The sequence below is a fragment of the Bos grunniens genome, chromosome 5 (assembly GCF_055505025.1).
Source record: "Bos grunniens cultivar Pamir isolate PY7600 chromosome 5, Bosgru_T2T1.0, whole genome shotgun sequence".
NCBI classification, from domain to species: domain Eukaryota; kingdom Metazoa; phylum Chordata; class Mammalia; order Artiodactyla; family Bovidae; genus Bos; species Bos grunniens.
The window spans coordinates 99691976-99710925 of NC_141169.1; the positions used below are offsets into that span (position 1 = coordinate 99691976).

The window sequence follows — 18950 nt, forward strand, 5'->3', positions numbered from 1 at the left end:
GTATATATACATATATATGTATTTAACATATACAAGTGAAAAGTTAAATGGACTATCTATAAAAACTTTTGTCAGCAACAGATGGTGTAAATAGTATTTCAGTTTTTACTTCTTTGGAAATTTTCAATTAAAATGTCAAAAATATACATGATAGACATATATTTAATAAAATGTGAAAGCTATACTTTTCATGCATATTGGTTTTTCAATTACAAGAATTAATTTATAAATATTTGTTAGATTTTCCTCAGAATCATGGAGCAACTTGTATTTCACTTACTTGTTCACTTTAGTACCTTTTCATTCAATGATTCATGAAATGTGTATTTATAAATTATCAGGAATTTGCAAATTTTCTTAGGAATTAATTGATTTATATGTCCTACTGCAATCTTTAAATAGATACACAATTTAGACTATGATGCATAAATTTCCAATGTTTTCACTTATAGTTGTCAATGAGCTTGAAATCTTAATTCCTTGTTTTGTTTTTTAAATGTATATTTTACCTGATCATGAACTTCTGGGTTATGGGTGAGTGGAAAACAGGACATTAAGATGTGACTTTTCTAGGACTGATTTAATTGTGTGAAGAAGATAAGACTTAGTATAATATGTCAAATTTTACTTGCAATCAAATTAGTCAATCCTAAAGGAAATCAACTCTGAATATTCATTGGAAGGACTGATGCTGAAGCTGAAGCTCCAATACTTTGGCCATCTGATGAGAAGAGCTGACCCATTGGAAAAGACTTGTTGCTGGGAAAGACTGAAGGAAGGAAGAGAGTGGGGTGACAGAGGATGAGATGGTTGGATGGCATCACCAACCCAATGGACACAAGTTTGATCAAACTCTGGGAGATGGTGATGGACAGGGAAGTCTGGCATGCTGCAGTTCATCGGGTCACAAAGCATTGGTCACAACTTACCAAATGAACAACAACTTAAAATCAAGTTCAAAAGAGAGATAAAGGATAAACTTTGTCAGGGAGTAATGTTAACTTATGAATGTAATGAGAGGCTATCTATTAGTCTCTGTGTCTATAGTAAAAAGTGTGATCTGTAAGACCAACAAACTTGGTAGTCTTGTTCATTAGTGAGCCTGAGGACCTAAAAGAGATCTTGGTATACAAAGTAGTTCAATAAATATTTGACCAGTTAGTAAGTGAATGAATAACTGAATGAATTATATATACTAGAATTGGAAGAATGAGCTTGGCCTTATTCACCAAACCTGAAGACTTGCAGAGATTTCTCAGACTCAGTTTATAAACTTGAACTTCATGAGTTCAAGCATTTCTAGCACCTGCAGCACCAGACTCTTGTGATGCGGACAATATATCACCAGGGGAGCACATCACAGGAAAAAAAAGCTGGTTTTATAATCTAAAAGGAAATAAATCAGAACTATGAAAAACATCAAGTGGTTGCCATCAATACATCTTTTGATTCCTTTATGAATGGTTACTTATGATATTTGCTGGCTGCTTATTGTGTAATCACAAAGATTTTAAAAATTGCATTAGTAACCAGTTATGGTATTAACTTGTTACAATGTGTTTTCTTTATTTTTGTCTTTAGTTGATTCTCTGTCCTTTTATGGGTAGTAAAAGACATCTGTATGTACTGACAATTTTACTCTTTCCATTTGAATATGTATTCTCTCTTTTACATATTGCTTAGTCTAATGGTAAATAAGACTATCCACTATATTGATAGGCATCTTTATTTTGTTCCTTTTTTATTAGAAGGCAACAGACAACATTGGTGTTCTTTGAGATGATCATAATTTCCCCCACTTCTTATTTATTAAAAGAAATAATGAACATCCCTTAATATTTTTGGAATAAAGCCTGCTTGATCATCATCTAACTAGTAATTTGTTTGTACCCACTAGAATCAAATAAGCACTTGAATTTGTTTGACAATGTTTTATTTCTTCAAGTGAGATCTATTAGTTATTATCTTTATTAGAGTATTCATATAGTGATTGTTTCTTTTTATTTAAAAACTTTGGCTATTTCTCTTCAATATTTTGTATATGTTGTCACAATAAAGAACTATTATTCGAGGAAATCTTCTATGAAGCCATGTATATACAGCAATTTTGAGGAAGAGTTAATTCTCTGTTGAATTTCTGATATTCTACTTAGATTTTTAAGTACTTTAACATATGTTTAATATACTTTAATGCCATTTTGTACATCATAACTCATTTTGTGCTTTTTATCTATAGAAACTGCCCCTCTTCCACTTTATTTTTTCAGTATGTAGGAAAAAATGTCCCCTCTTTTTAAATACTTTTCTTGAGCTTTACTTAATTAATCCTAAGATGGTATTCCTTCTGTAATCTAGGTATTTTCACAGACTTTCAATTTTATGGTATCTTCAAGAAGTTACTATTGTTAGTCTTGAATTTATGAGTAATTTTCTTTCATCTTTTATTGCTTTTATTTATTTTAATTAACTTATTTCTGCTCTCTCAAGTTTATTTTATTTCTCCTTTTCTAATTATTTGAATTTATTTCTTAATTTATTTTCAGTATTTCTTGGTTTGTAAAATCATCCAGTGTTAGTTAAAGTTTCTTCATTGTTTCTGACTCTCTGCAACTCCATGGACTGTAGCCTGCCGGGCTCCTTTGTCCATGGAATTCTCCAGGCAAGAATACTGGAGTGGGTTGCCATTCCCTTTTTCAGGGTATCTTCCTGACTCAGGGACTGAATCTGGGTCTCCTGCATTGTAGGCAGATTCTTTACCGGCTGAGCCACTAAAATCATCCACCATCCTCTAACTATTATTTCAATTGAATCACATCAGTTTCCACATGTTTGTTCACGCTATTTTATTTTCAAAATTGTCAGTGAATTTCAGTTTTATTTTTGACTAGGTGTTTCAGTTCAGTTCAGCTTAGTTGCTCAATCATGTCCAACTCTTTGCAATCCCATGGACTGCAGCATGCCAGGCCTCCCTGTCCATCACCAACTCCCAGAGTTTACTCAAACTCATGTCCATTGAGTTGGTGATGCAGTCCAAGCATCTCGTGTTCTGTCGTCCTCTTCTCCCACCTTCAATCTTTCCCAGCATCAGGGTCTTTTCCAATGAGTTGCTCTTCACATCAGATGGCCAAAGAATTGGAGTTTCAGCTTCAGCATCAGTCCTTCCAATGAATATTCAGTACCGATCTCCTTTAGGATGGATTTGTTGGATCTCCTTGAAGTCCAAGGGACTCTCAAGAGTCTCTTCCAACACCACAGTTCAAAAGCATCAATTCTTCGGTCCTCAGCTTTCTTTATAGTCCAACTCTCACATCCATACACGACTACTGGAAAAACCATAGCTTTTACTAGATGGACCTTTGTTGTTGATCAGGTGTTTACATTATGTAAATATTTCAAAAATATAAATGATGTGATTTGTATTAGATTTCTATTTTAAAATATTTTATAGGGTTATAAGAATGTGATTTACAAAAGTACACTGTGTAATTCTGTCTTCTTATTTTGTTTTCTTTAAATCAATTCCACAAAAAATAATGTGCTTTTTGCTTCAAGTTTCAAAATTTGACATATACAAACAGTGTTAAATATATTTATTATATTATTCAAGACATTGGCTCCCTTATTTCTGTCTCTTTCATGTTAAAGCAAAATGTCCTTTAACTTTCTGCTACTGTTCAAGGTGAATGTATCATATTGTTATATGATATATAAATGATATATATATAATATAGAAATCATGCATAAACAAATATACTGTTATGATATATTCATTAAATGCTATAATTTCCAATAGCTTTTAAACAATTTTTCAAATTTATGTTATTTGAAATATAATTTTCCTACAGGGACAAGCTTCAAATATTGGAAGAATTGTAGAATATTTTAAAATATAAAGGAAGGTAAAGTGCATCTGGATACCATAGAATTAGTCTTGATTGGAGGAGAATAGAAAAATGGAGCTATAATTTGCTTTTTGAAAAAATAAAAAAGTTCATATTTGACAGGTGTAAATAGTTTGAATTAATAGGAAAATAAGGTATAATTTTAAAAGTTGAAGATGATATGGAGGGTTAAAAATGGCTCCAATCTCTGCCATTCCTACTGTTGAGAAGGGGATCTCCATCGCCTCTCTTTGAATGTGGGCAGATTCTGTAACTGCTTTCATCAGTAGAATATGGCATAAGTGGTGCTATTCCCAATGTCTAGATCCAGCTTTATGATACTGATATTCTCCTCTCCCTGTCTTTGAAACATCCATTTGTAGAACCCAGCCACCAAACTGTGAGAAGCCAAGCTACGGGGAGAGGCCATTGTAGGCATCTCAGTGGACAGTTGCTGCTGAGCTCCTTGCTGACAGCCTTAGTCAACTCTCAGCCATTGGACTGACCTTGTCATATGTCCATCCAATTTGGGCCGGCAAATGAGTGGTCCCAGTCATCATCTGATGGCAACTAAATGAAAGGTCAGAATTAAGAACTGTCTTGTCATGGCTAGGGAATCAACAGAACCATGAGAAAAATAAGCTGCGATTTTAATCCACTAATTTTGGGGGTGGTTGATGATTCAGAAATAGATACTGAGAATAGATATAGGAGGGAATAAAAAGAATTCTATCAGTCTAATCCAAAAGCAAGAAAAGAGAACAAATAAAGAAAATTGATAACCAGAAAAAATCTCAAGAGAAGCTCTTGAGAGTCCCTTGGACTGCAAGGAGATCAAGGGGAGGGAGGAGGGAGGAGGGAGGAGGGTTCAGGATGGGGAACACATGTATACCTGTGGCGGATTCATTTCGATATTTGGCAAAACTAATACAATTTTGTAAAGTTTAAAAATAAAATAAAATTAAAAAAAAAAGTCAATCCTAAAGTAAATCAGTCCTGAATATTCATTGGAAAGACTGATGCTGAAGCTGAAACTCCAATATTTTAGCCACCTGATGTGAAGAACTGATTCATCAGAAAAGACTCTGATGCTGGGAAAGATTGAGGGCATGAGGAGAAGGGGACAATAGAGGATGAGATGGTTGATGGCATCACCGACTCGATGGACATGAGTTTGAACAAGCTCTAGGTGTTGATGATGGACAGAGAAGCCTGATGTGCTGCAGTCCATGGGGTCACAAAAAGTTGTACACAACTGAGCAACTGAAGTGAACTGAGCAAAAATCTGATAAAATGGTAAAAAAAAAAAAAAGAGTCCAGTGTTATTAGAGATTGACCTGAATTTAAATAGATTTATTTTGTTTCCAGTCAAAAGATCTAATTTCAAAATAAAAAACAAAACACAGCTATATTCTTCTTACAAGAGTATACCTAAAGCAGAAAACCATAATGATTGGAAATAAATGGATAAAAATGTACCATGTATTAATAACCATAGTGACTACTGCTTGTCTCCTATTATCTATTATCCTCCCCTTTTGTAGGGATAGAATCTCACTATTCTTTCTGACATAGTTGCGCTACAAATGCTTATCTGTGTGCTTTTTAGTTATAGAAGAAATAGATGTTCTTTTTATATGGTTAAGTTACTAGCATTAAATATCTTGTTTATCTGTTTATATTGGTCATATCTAGCCAAATTATAACTAATATACTACAGAAAGGGATGTATAAGACAAAGGATATTTATGGAAAACAGCACCAATGGGTAAAGAAGTATTATTTCTGAGTAAGAATGATAGAAAGCATCTATGGAAAAGATGTGATAATCATAAATTTAAACACACCTAACAATGCACTGGGGCTTCCTTGGTGGTTCAGTGGTTAAGATTCGACCTGCCAATGCAGGAGATACAGGTTTAATCCCTGGGTTGGGAAGATCCCCTGGAGAAGGAAATGGCAACCCATTCCAGTGTTCTTGCCTGGGAAATAGCATGAATAGAGCATCTTGGTGGGCTGCAGTCCATTGCTTTGCAAGATTTGGACACCTTAGTGACTAAACAACAACAGCAACAATGAACAGTGCATTAGGTAAAACAAATAGAGCAAAATTAAAAGGAGTTCTCCTTCATCACACGGAGAAGCTGATGAGTACACGAATAGAATTTAACATGCTTTCCATAAGGTACTATAACAAGCAAATTAATGACATGAAAATTTTGAAGGATACAATTACCAAAATTGATCAAATGATTTTATGTGGGATAGGTACTTGACAGAAATCTTTACACAATCATTTCAAATATGTATAAAACATTTACACACACGGACCATGTGTGATACTCTAACAATAAATGTCTCAGCAGATTCTATAGGAGAGATCTTACATAAATTATAGTGCAATAAAATGCTAAAGAAAATTTAAAGATAAATTCAGAAATGAAACCCTCTCTTTTAAGTTTCTAAGTAAGAGATAAACATTTAGAACTCGACGAAATAAAAAATGCTCTGTATAATCAAACTCCATATATGCTAAAGCTAAAAATTCACATCCACTATTTCATGTATTAGAAAAAAGTATTTGCCAAAATAATGAGTCATGGAGTCAACTCAAGAACTGAAAAAATGAGAAATAAAATTGTAAAGAAGTTTGATGTTGTTCAGTTGCTAAGTTGTGTATGACTCTTTGTGACCCCATGGACTGCAGCATGTCAGGCTCCCCTGTCTTTCACTGTCTCCTAGAGTTTGATCAGATTCATGTCCACTAAGTCAGTGATGCCTCTGTTGCCCAATTCTCCTTTTGCCTTCAATCTTTCCCAGCCTCAGGGTCTTTTCTTCCAATGAGTTGGCTCTTCACATCAGGTGACCTAAGTATCGGGGCTTCAGCTTCAACATCAGTCCTTCCAATGAATATTCAGGATTGATTTCCTTTAGGATTGAGTGGTCTGATCTCCTTGCAGTTCAAGGGACTCTCGAGGCTCTTCACTAGCATCACAATTCAAAAGCATAAATTCTTCAGCGCCCAGCCTTCTTTATGGTCCAAATCTCACATCTGTACATAACTGTTGGAAAATCATAGCTTTGATTATACAGACCTTTGTTAGCAAAGTGATGTCTCTGCTTTTTAATGTGCTGTCTAGGTTTGTCATAGCTTTTCTTCCAAGGAGCAAGCACCTTTTAATTTCATGGCTGCAGTCACCATTAGCAGTGATTTTTGGAGCACAAGAAAATAGTCTCATTGTTTCCATTGTTTCCCCTTCTATTTGCCATTAAGTGATTGGACTGGACGCCATGATCTTTGCTTTTGAATGCTGAATTTTAAGCCAGCTTGTTCACTCTCCTCTTTCACCTTCATCAAGAGGCTCTTTAGTTCCTCTTTGGTTTCTGCCGTAAGGGTGGTGTCATCTGCCTATCTGAGGTTAGTAATATATCTTCTGGAAATCTTGATTCCAGCTTGTGCTTCATCCAGCCCAGCATTTTGGATGATGTACTCTGCATAAAAGTTAAATAAGCAGAGTAACACTATACAGCCTTAACGTATTCCTTTCCCAATTCTGAACCTGTCCGTCGTTCCATGTCCTTTTCTGTTTGCTTCTTGACCTGCATACAGGTTTCTCAGGAGGCAGGTGGTCTGATATTCCCATCTCTTTAAAAATTTTCCACAATTTGTTGTGATTCACACAATCAGAGGCTTTAGTGTAGTCGACGAAGCAGAAGTTGTTCTGGAATTCTCTTGCTTTTTCTATGATTCAGCAGGTGTTGACAATTTGATCTCTGGTTCCTCTGCCTTTTCTTCTTTTTTTTTTTTATCTTTTATTATTTTTATTTTACTTTTAAACTTTACAATATTGTATTAGTTTTGCCAAATATTGAAATGAATCTGCCACAGGTATACCTGTGTTCCTCATCCTGAACCCTCCTCCCTCCTCCCTCCCCACACCCTCCCTCTGGGTCGTCCCAGTGCACCAGCCCCAAGCATCCAGCATCGTGCATCGAACCTGGACTGGCAACTCGTTTCATACATGATATTATACATGTTTCAATGCCATTCTCCCAAATCTCCCCACCCTCTCCCTCTCCCACAGAGTCCATAAGACTGATCTATACATCAGTTTCTCTTTTGCTGTCTTGTATACAGGGTTATTGTTACCATCTTTCTAAATTCCATATATGTGCGTTAGTATACTGTACTGGTGTTTTTCTTTCTGGCTTACTTCACTCTGTAATAATAGGTTCCAGTTCCACCCATCTCATTAGAACTGATTCAAATGTATTCTTTTTAATGGCTGAGTAATACTCCATTGTGTATATGTACCACAGCTTTCTTATCCATTCATCTGCTGATGGACATCTAGGTTGTTTTCATGTCCTGGCTATTATAAACAGTGGTGCGATGAACAGTGGGGTACACGTGTCTCTTTCCCTTCTGGTTTCCTCAGTGTGTATGCCCAGCAGTGGGATTGCTGGATCATAAGGCAGTTCTATTTCCAGTTTTTTAAGGAATCTCCACACTGTTCTCCATAGTGGCTGTACTAGTTTACATTCCCACCAACAGTGTAAGAGAGTTCCCTTTTCTCCACACCCTCTCCAGCATTTATTGCTCATAGACTTTTGGATCGCAGCCATTCTGACTGGTGTGAAATGGTACCTCATAGTGGTTTTGATTTGCATTTCTCTGATAATGAGTGATGTTGAGCATCTTTTCATGTGTTTGTTAGCCATCAGTATGTCTTCTTTGGAGAAATGTCTATTTAGTTCTTTGGCCCATTTTTTGATTGGGTCATTTATTTTTCTGGAATTGAGCTATAGGAGTTGCTTGTATATTTTTGAGATGAGTTGTTTGTCAGTTGCTTCACTTGCTATTATTTTCTCCCATTAAAGACCTATATATAGAAAACTATAAAACACTGGTGAAAGAAATCAAAGAGGACACTAATAGATGGAGAAATATACCATGTTCATGGATTGGAAGAATCAATATAGTGAAAATGAGTATACTACCCAAAGCAATTTATAGATTCAATGCAATCCCTATCAAGCTACCAACAGTATTCTTCACAGAGCTAGAACAAATAATTTCACAATTTGTATGGAAATACAAAAAACCTCGAATAGCCAAAGCTATCTTGAGAAAGAAGAATGGAACTGGAGGAATCAACCTACCTGACTTCAGGCTGTACTACAAAGCCACAGTTATCAAGACAGTATGGTACTGGCACAAAGACAGAAATATGGATCAATGGAACAAAATAGAAAGCCCAGAGATAAATCCACGCACATATGGACACCTTATCTTTGACAAAAGAGGCAAGAATATACAATGGATTAAAGACAATCTCTTTAACAAGTGGTGCTGGGAAAACTGGTCAACCACTTGTAAAAGAATGAAACTAGAACACTTTCTAACACCATACACAAAAATAAACTCAAAATGGATTAAAGATCTCAATGTAAGACCAGAAACTATAAAACTCCTAGAGGAGAACATAGGCAAAACACTCTCCGACATACATCACAGCAGGATCTTCTATGACCCACCTCCCAGAATATTGGAAATAAAAGCAGAAATAAACAAATGGGACCTAATTAAACTTAAAAGCTTCTGCACAACAAAGGAAACTATTAGCAAGGTGAAAAGGCAGCCTTCAGAATGGGAGAAAATAATAGCAAATGAAGCAACTGACAAACAACTAATCTCTTCTGCCTTTTCTAAGCCCAGCTTGTACACCTGGAATTTCTCATTCATGTACTGTCGAAGCCGACCTTGGAGGAATTTGAGCACTACCTTGCTAACATGGGAAATGTGTGCCATCATGTGGTAGTTGAACATTCTTTGGCATTGCCCTTATTTGGGATTGGAATGAAAACTGACCTTTTCCAGTATTTCTTTAATATTTAAATTTTGATTTTTACAGTGATGTTTATAGCTAACGGAATGTCACACATGATTTTGAATCCAAACTCCTCATTGCTAGTTTACCTCTTTCACTAAGCACTTCAAGAATGAACAAATAATGATGCTGGTAGTGATGGGGATGCCAAATTGCCATCTCTAAATTCAGAAATCTGTCAATTCTGTTATTCAATCTGCTATTTCTTTCCAACCTAGCTGGGGATCATAAAGTGTTCATAAGTTCATTCGAGGGTGAAAACAGTGAAAGGAAATCTGGGCCCATATTTGCATCTGAAAACACTGCACTTAATTTTTTGGATACTCTTTTGAATATGGAAAAATATAACCCATGATTCATCAAAGAAAATAGAAGATGTACTTGCTAGAACCAAATTGCTAGCTGAGTCGTTTGAAAATGAGTGTTAATGCTTTCATAAACACGGATGTGGCCCTATCCCACAGTAGAATGGAATTTTCTTTTTTGTGGATCAAATGAAATAGCAACAGAGAAGTACAAAAACAATAAATATTGACTATCAATCCCTTAACTCATGAGACACTACTAAAATATCTGGGGCTTTCTCTCTCTAGAGGAAGGCATTTTCATGGTGGTACTAACTGTGGAGTTCATGATGCTTTCACTAGAGAAAGAACAGTGAGCTAATTCAGTAACGAGGTTGCTTGGATTACTGACTGATTCCTGTACATAACTGTTAGGTCTGTCACCTGCCTCAGCTTTCTTTTTTTCTCAGTGATATCTCCTTCCTTCCACTAAACTCTCCCTTAGCTAATGTAAGGATTTATATGTTTCTTCAGTTCAGTCACTCAGTCATGTCCGACTCTTTGAGACCTCATGGACGGTAGCATGCCAGGCTTCCCTGTCCATCAACAACTCTCAGAGCTTGCTCAAACTCATATCCATTGAGTTGGTAATGCCATCCAACCATTTCATCCTCTGACATCCCATTGTCCTCCTGCCTTCAATCTTTCCTATCATCAGGGTCTTTTTCTAATGAGTTAGTTCTTCACATCAGGTGGCCAGAATATTGGAGCTTCAGCTTCAGCATCAGTCCTTCTGATGAATATTCAGGGTTGATTTCCTTCAGGATTGACTGCTTGGATCTCCTTGCAGTCCAAGGGATTCTCAAGAGTCTTCTCCAACACCACAGTTCAAAGCATCAATTCTTCAGCGCTGAGCTTTCTTTATGGTCCAACTTTTGCATTCATACATGACTACTGGAAAAATCATAGCTTTGACTAGACAGACTTTTGTCAGCAAGGTAATGTCTGCTTTTTAATATGTTGTCTAGGTTGGTCACAGCTTTTCTTCCAAGGAGCAAGCGTCTTTTAATTTCATGGCTGGAGTCACCATCTGCAGTGATTTTGGAGCCCAAGAAAATAAAGTCTCTCACAGTTTTCATTGTTTCCCCATCTATTTGCCATGAGGTGATGCAACCAGTTGCCATGATTTTAGTTTTTTGAATTTTGAGTTTTAAGCCAACTTTTTTACTCTCTTCTTTCACTTCCATCAAGAGACTCTTCAGTTCCTCTTCAGTTTCTGCCATAAGGGTGGTGTCATCTGCATACCTAAGATGATTGATATTTTTCCTGGCAGTCTTGATGCCAGATTGTGCTTCATCCAGCCCAGCATTTCACACAATGTATTCTGCATATACGTTAAATAAGCTGGGTGTTATTGTTGTATTTCTAGGATCTTCTAGCTGTGACTGGTCTCTGTTAAGGCCAAGGATAGTTGAAGTTGTCTTGAAAGGAAAGAAGAACATAAATTTCTTATAAATAGAGATGTACTTTCAGAAGCATGTGTGTGCTCGGTTGTGTCCGATTTTTTGCCACGACATGGACTTTAGCCTGCCAGGCTCCTCTGTCCATGGTATTTCCCAGGCAAGAACACTGGAGTGAGTTGCCATTTCCTGCTCCAGGGGCTTTTCCTGACCTAGGGATCTCCAGTGGATTTTCCTAACCCGAGTCTGCTGCACGGGTAGGTAGATTCTTTACCGCTGAAGCATCAGGAAAGCCCACTTTCAGAAGTAGAAAAAGACAAAATATAATAGTTATAAGATTTGCTCCTATCTTCTATATTCACCCATTTGTCTTTATACTGTGTTAAAATCTATCTCTGGATTAGGAATTTTATGTCAGCATGCAGCCTAGTCTTGGCTGGCAGTTCTTTCAAAGAATCATAGCTCTTTTGAAAACGTAGTGCTTTACCTATTTGATTCCAGCCAGCTTTATGTGCTACCAGAAAAACTCACAGTTTTCTCCTAGTTATCCTTCTTATACTTACTGTTCAGTTCAGTTCAGTCGCTCAGTTATGTCCAACTCTTTGGGACCCCATGAACCACAGCATGCCAGGCCTCCCTGTCCATCATCAACTCCCAGAGTCCATCCAAACCCATGTCCGTTGAGTTGATGATGCCATCCAACCATCTTATCCTCTGAGGTCCCCTTCTCCTCCTGCCTTCAATCTTTCCCAGCATCAGGGTCTTTTCCAGTGAATCAGCTCTTTGCATCAGGTGTCCAAAGTAAGGAACACCCAGGATGGATCTCCTTTAGGATGGACTCATTGGATCTCCTTGCAGTCCAAGGGACTCTCAAGAGTCTTCTCCAACACCACAGTTCAAAAGCATCAATTCTTCAGCGCTCAGCTTTCTTTATAGTCTAACTCTCACATCCATACATAACCACTGGAAAAACCATAGCCTTGACTAGATTGGACCTTTGTTGGCAAAATAATGTCTCTGCTTTTTAATATGCTGTCTAGGTTGGTCATAACTTTCCTTCCAAGGAGTAAGCGTCTTTTAATTTCATGGCTGCAATCACCATCTGCAGTGATTTTGGAGCCCAGTAAAATAAAGTCAGCCACTGTCTCCACTGTTTCCCCATCTATTTCCCAGTAAGTGATGGGACCAGATGCCATAATCTTAGTTTTCTGAATGTTGAGCTTTAAACCAACTTTTTCATTCTCCTCTTTCACTTTCATCAAGAGGCTCTTTAGTTCTTCACTTTCTGCCATAAGGGTGGTGTCATCTGCATATCTGAGGTTATTGATATTTCTCCCAGCAATCTTGATTTCAGCTTGTGCTTCCTCCAGCCAAGCATTTCTCTTACTGTACTCGATTGGTTTTTCAACCCTGTGCCTATTCTCTTGAACTTATAGCAGATATATTCAGTTTACGAAGCTTCAGTGGGAAAATCAGATCCCTAGTGTTTCTGCCTTTAGTTACTTTGTCAAAATGAAGGGATGCATTGGATATAATCACTATTAATTGGACTTTTACCTGTAAATTTAATTCACTTAGAAGTTTTAATATGGATATGACAGTCGTACCTTTGAGATCATCTTAGCCTGAAGGCAGTTCTTAACCAGTACTATCCAGTATTGAGAAGCAATGACCTCTTCCGGCTCTGTAAGATCCCATATTTCCTAGATTCTAATACTATTTGTTTCTGCTTTCAAAGAAGATAATTATGTCTGAGCTCAGTTTTTAAAAATGTGTTGTCAAATGTACCACTACTGCTATTCACTTATAATCCTCTCAGCCTAGAGTTACAAAATCCTCAAATATGTAATCTGTTTTCTAAGTATTTACATGAAGTGGTTTGTGAAATATTTTGCCACTTCTTAGCATGTTTTCCAGGAACCAGCCATGGTTTTCTTGCCACTCATTCCAACTAATTAAATATTAAGCCAATATTACCTATTTTAGGTATTTAGTTTTGGCAGACCCCACCTGAAGAGACCAATTCTAAGGTATCTAATGAAGGTAGCTTAGGCTATGTTACAATAACAGAACTCTCAAACCTCAGAGACCTCATGAAAAATTTTATTTGTTTTTGTTTTTAGATTCTGCTCTATATCCAGTGCTCAGAGTAGTGACAAAGTTGTCACAGGCTAACAGAAGCTCTTTCTTGACCCATAATAACACAGGAACACTGCAGAATCTTGAATTGGTGAGTCAGTGCTCTCATCCAGAAACAAGACTTCATTTCCACAATACTTTATTGGTCAAGAAGTTCACATGACAATATACTACATCAAAGGGATAGGGGAACCCTACAAGAATTACATTTCTTGGAATCCTATAAGAAATGGAAGGTTAAAAGTAGAGCCTTAATTCCTATTTCACTATCTCTATACTACTTTCAAGATATATATCTAAACTCTGATGATATAGAACAAATTAAAAGCAAAATTTAGAAGATTATGCCATGAAATACAAGTGATAATAAGCTAATATAATTATTTTAATATCAAAGTAAACTTTAAAAAAACAAAAACAAAAACAAAGAAACCACTAGAGCAGACACTGTCAGTTTATACAGCAAGAGGTTAAATTTAGTGTGCAGATACTACAATTCTACCACTAAATAGCTTGGCATCAAAATATGTAAAGCAAAAATTGACAACATTTCAAACAGAAATTGAAAAATCCGTACCCAGAGTAGAATAATTTAACTTTAAATCTCAATAAATGATGGAACAAGAAGACAAAATTCAAAAAAGATAAATAGGATTTAAACAACATGATTAACAAATTGATTCAATGGTTGTATGAAACAGTTTACCCAAAACTACACATACACATTATTTTAAGGAAAAACATTTACTGAAACTGGCCATCTACATGCTGTGAAACAAATTGTAACAGATGTCATGACTTACCAACCTATGAAGTATAATATTTTATTTTAATTCAATTTTGATAGAAATTAATAATTAAAAGTTTTAAAATTCCATGTAAATGGAAATTTATACATACATTAAAAAATATTTTATGGGTTTAAGAAAAGTCACAATAACAGTATTGTTCAGTCATTAAGTTGTGCCCGACTCTTTGTGACCCAATGGACTGCAACATGCCAGGCTTCTATGTCCTTCACTGTCTCCCAGAGTTTGCTCAAATTCATGTCCATTGAATTAGTGATGCTATCGAACCATCTCATCCTCTGTTACCTTCTAATCCTCCTGCCTTCAGTCCTTGCTAACCATAGGGTCTTTTCCAATGAGTTGGCTCTTCCCATCAGATGGCCAAAGTATTGCAGCTTCCACTTCAGCATCAGTCCTTCCAATGAATGTTCAGGTTAGAATTGACTGGTTGGATTTCCTTGCAGTCCAAGGGACTTTCAAGAGTCTTCTCCAGGACCACAGTTTGAAAACATCAACTCTTTGGTGCTCAGCCTTCATTATGGTCCAGCTCTCACATCCATACATGACTACTGGAAAAAACATAGCTTTGATTAGACAGACCTTTGTTGGCAAAGTGATGTCTGTGCTTTTTAATACACTGGCTAGGTTTGTTATAGCTTTTTTATTTTTATAGTTTGTTATTCAATAACAAAGTTGTATTCTTTCTCTACTACCTTGTGGTAAGATTTTCCAGGTTGGGAGGAGATTTTGCTTTTAATTATATTTCCCCAGCAGTTGGTAAGCCTTTGTCCCATGCCCTGCAATCCCATTCCCTCCTACAAGTGGCTCCCAGTCAGTGACTGAACAGAGCAGAGATTCAATGGCAGTCCTGCTCCCAGGAGGCTCAGGACCCCTCTGATGTGCACGATTGCCTTGACACTGCCCACTGGCCTTCTTAGAACTTTCTTAGAACTTGTTAGGATTGCTTACTACAACTTTTCTTTTTTCATTCCCTCTCCCTCCCCAAGAGTCAGACTTACATGCTAGTATAACAGCTCCCCAGACACCTTCTACTGTCCAGGCACTTTCCTCAGTAATGCCCTGTTTCTCGGAGCATCCAGATTGAGACAAGACTTTTTCTAGATTGGAGTTTAGTGTTTCTGGCTTGTAACTGAGCTGAATGAAACAAAAAAGTGTCTAAATCCTAAGGAAAAAAAAAAATCTAAAAATTGATCTCTGTCTTGTGTGTTAGCAAACCAAGATTCAAATTCTAATGTATAACTTTACATGGAAATTATAAGCAGTGTTACAGCAGTGGTGACACATACATAATATTTGCCTTGAAAATCACTAGCTGAGACCTTGAGAGGAGTAAAGGTGGTTTCCTGAAGATAACTAAGACTTTGGGAGCATCTTGAAGGCTTTGATTTTTTTGCCAGTGAGTATTAAAGTGCAAGGAAAAGGAATTTATTGAACATTAGAGCTTTGAATGCATATATCTGTAATGCCTCATTTATAAGTCAGTGGAGTACTGAAGGCAGAGATTTCCTATCAGCAGGCATGGAGAGAACATTGAACAATATACTTACGATCATTTATGCTGGAGAGTTCTTACTGGGTATTTTGGGAAATGGATTCATTGTTCTGGTTAACTGTATTGATTGGATCAGGAGTAGGAAGTTCTCCCTGATTGACTTTATTCTCACCTGCTTGGCTATTTCCAGAATATGTGTGCTGTGCATAATGATTTCAAGTACAAGTTTATATGTAATCTCTAAGGAAATACAGTACAATAAGAATCTCCTAATAAATTTGAGGTTCCTCTGGACAGGATCCAATTATTTCTCCATAGTCTGCACCACCTGCATCAGTGTCTTCTATCTCCTCAGAATAGCCAACTTTTCGAATTTCCTTTTCCTCTGGATGAAACGGAGAATTCACAAGGTGCTTCTCATTATTGCACTGGGGGCTGTCTTCTCTTTCTGCTTGTGCCTTCTTCAAAAGGATGTGGTAGTTGAAAGCCGGCTCCAAAACCAGGTAAACAGCGAAAACAATGTGACGTTGGACTTTCTAATGATAAAATATGATTTGTTCCTTACCATAATGTTCCTCATCCCCTTTGTAGTGTCCCTGGCCTCCTTTCTCCTTTTAATCCTCTCCTTATGTGGTCATCTCAGGCGTATGAACGGTGTAGACTGTAGCTCGGAGGCCCATGTGAGAGCCCTGAAGGCTATGATTTCATTCCTACTCCTCTTCGTTCTATACTATTTGAGCAATATTATAACTGTGTGGGCCAATCACATTCTAGGTAGTTTCGTGGCAAAGATTTTTGTGAACATGCTGTTATTTTTCTGTCCTTCTGGCCATACTTTGCTTCTGATTTTGTGGAACAGCAAATTGAAACAGGCTTCACTCTGTGTCCTAAGGAAGCTGAAGGGTTACATGAATCTAAGAAAACCTGCTCTTCCAAAAAGAAGCCTGAAGCGATGATGACCTTCTCAAGAATGAAGACAACAAACAGGACTTCATATTTATGTTTTTATTTTCATCCTGACTGTTTAAATTCTATTCTGTGATGGGTGATTGAGCCTTATTGAAAATATCTTAGGAGTTCCCTTGGTAGCTTAGTGGTTAGGATTCTGGCCTTTTACTGCTGTGGCCTGGATTCAGTCCCAAGTTGGATCCTGAAAGCTGCACAGTGTAACTGGAAGCCTGGCCTGCTGCAGTCCATGGGGTCTCAAAGAATTGGACACAACTGAGTGACTGAACAACAAATGACAGGAAAAAAAATCTTCCAGGAAAATGCCAAAAGAAAAGGATTTTGCTGTGTTTCCATCAAGATAGTGATGATATAACAAACAGTAAAATTATGCATTTTATGTTAGGCAAAATATTAGTTTAATCTCACTTAATTTGTACTATATTGATTTCACAAAAACATATGTATATATAAAGAATAGCCATAAATATGTATTAATGTAGATATATTTATACCTGAAAAAATATATAGAGATTTAATTCCTAAAGAAAGGTAATTATTTTAAGTTTTCATTTAAAAATAGAAAAGAGCACCAAAATAAGGAGAGTAAATATGTTCAGGAATATGTTGACATTTTAATTAAAAATAAAAGGTGAATATCTGAACACAAAAATAAAGTTGTTTTAAAGCCTCAGGTCATTAGTGACTACTTCTTGGTATAAGCCATGACTTGTTAATATTTCAAATAAAATGCATCAAGAAACAATTAAGTGTTTCAACCATACAAAAGTGGATTAACTAGTAGACTTAGAATTTGGAATATATATCATCTAATTAATGATATAATATGATTAGTGAAATCATCTAAGGCTATAGAAGCTAAAAGGAATGATATATGTCAGAAAATGCAAGGATATCCAGGGGATGGCAATATTCCAAATTGCATTTTGTGAAAATCTCTTAACAAGGAAACAAATTCCTCAATGCTAAAAAAAAATTATGGGTGACCACAGGTGGCTCAGTGGTAACAAATCTGCTGACCAATGCAGGAGACACAGGAGACATGGGTTTGATCCCTGGATTAGAAAGATCACCTGGAGTAGGAAATGGCGATCCACTCTAGTATTCTTGCCTAGAAAATCCCATGGACCGAGGAGCCTGGTGGGCTATGGTCCATGGGGTCGCAGATAGCCAGACATGACCGAGCAGCTGAGCACACATATACACATAGATTAAATATTTAGATTTAGTAAAGAATGAGTGCAATAAAAACAAAAATACAACCAAGGATCAGGGAGCAATTAACACATGGCAAAAGGAAAATGACAAAACATCATCCCAGAGAACCGTTGAATATCAAGCTGACTTTGGCAAACAACTGGGATAAGTTCTCAAGCAGGAGGATATTGCATGTAAACAGGAAAAATGTTTCAATGATTAATACTAAAGAATCATTTGATAAATTTTCAACACTATTCCAATACATCTTTTAAAAGCAAAAATATAAAAACTCAAATTGGTAAAATAAAAGCTAAAATAGAAAAATATCTAGACTCCAGAGACCCCAAACTATTTCTGTTTTTCTGATGCACTCAGACTTAATTTTCAATATTTTCTTCAATTACTTATTGGTTCCATGATCCTCTCTTCCTCCTCTCTCTCTCATAATGTAGGATATTCTGATGCTTCATTATTTTGATATTGTCACCAATTGCCCAGCATGATTTTAAACCAAGAAGAGCATAACACTTAAAAAGCAGACTTGCTTACCAGGAAAGACTATCTTTCTCACCTTCTTGGTATTTAGCAAGTATGTTTTGGATGGGTAGATGAACAGATTCAAAATGTGTTCCAAATATCACTAAGACATTGGGAATTTTGATGAGATATAAGAGCAGTGCTTGGAAAGAAAGGTATTTATTTGTGGCTAGATTACAACTATAAAAGCTCTGGTAGCAAGTCTCAGAGATGTAAAAAACCCCAAGACAATGCAATGACTATTTGGAAATTATAACAACTCATTACTGTGGCTAATGTATTAACAGTGGA

At 36.5% G+C, this 18950-nt stretch overlaps 1 protein-coding gene across 1 annotated transcript; it reads left to right on the plus strand.

The window, feature by feature from the left end:
* The first annotated feature begins 15829 nt into the window (after positions 1 to 15829).
* LOC147372698 (taste receptor type 2 member 7-like) lies at positions 15830 to 16912 on the plus strand. The gene has a single exon (XM_086403658.1). The coding sequence runs from the start codon at positions 15983 to 15985 to the stop codon at positions 16910 to 16912; it is 930 nt and encodes a 309-aa protein (XP_086259784.1). The 5' UTR covers positions 15830 to 15982.
* Positions 16913 to 18950: the final 2038 nt, after the last annotated feature.

What these genes read in the sequence shown, in the direction of transcription:
- LOC147372698 (XM_086403658.1), top strand. Translation starts at nt 15,983, where the DNA reads ATGGAGAGAACATTGAACAATATACTTACGATCATTTATGCTGGAGAG.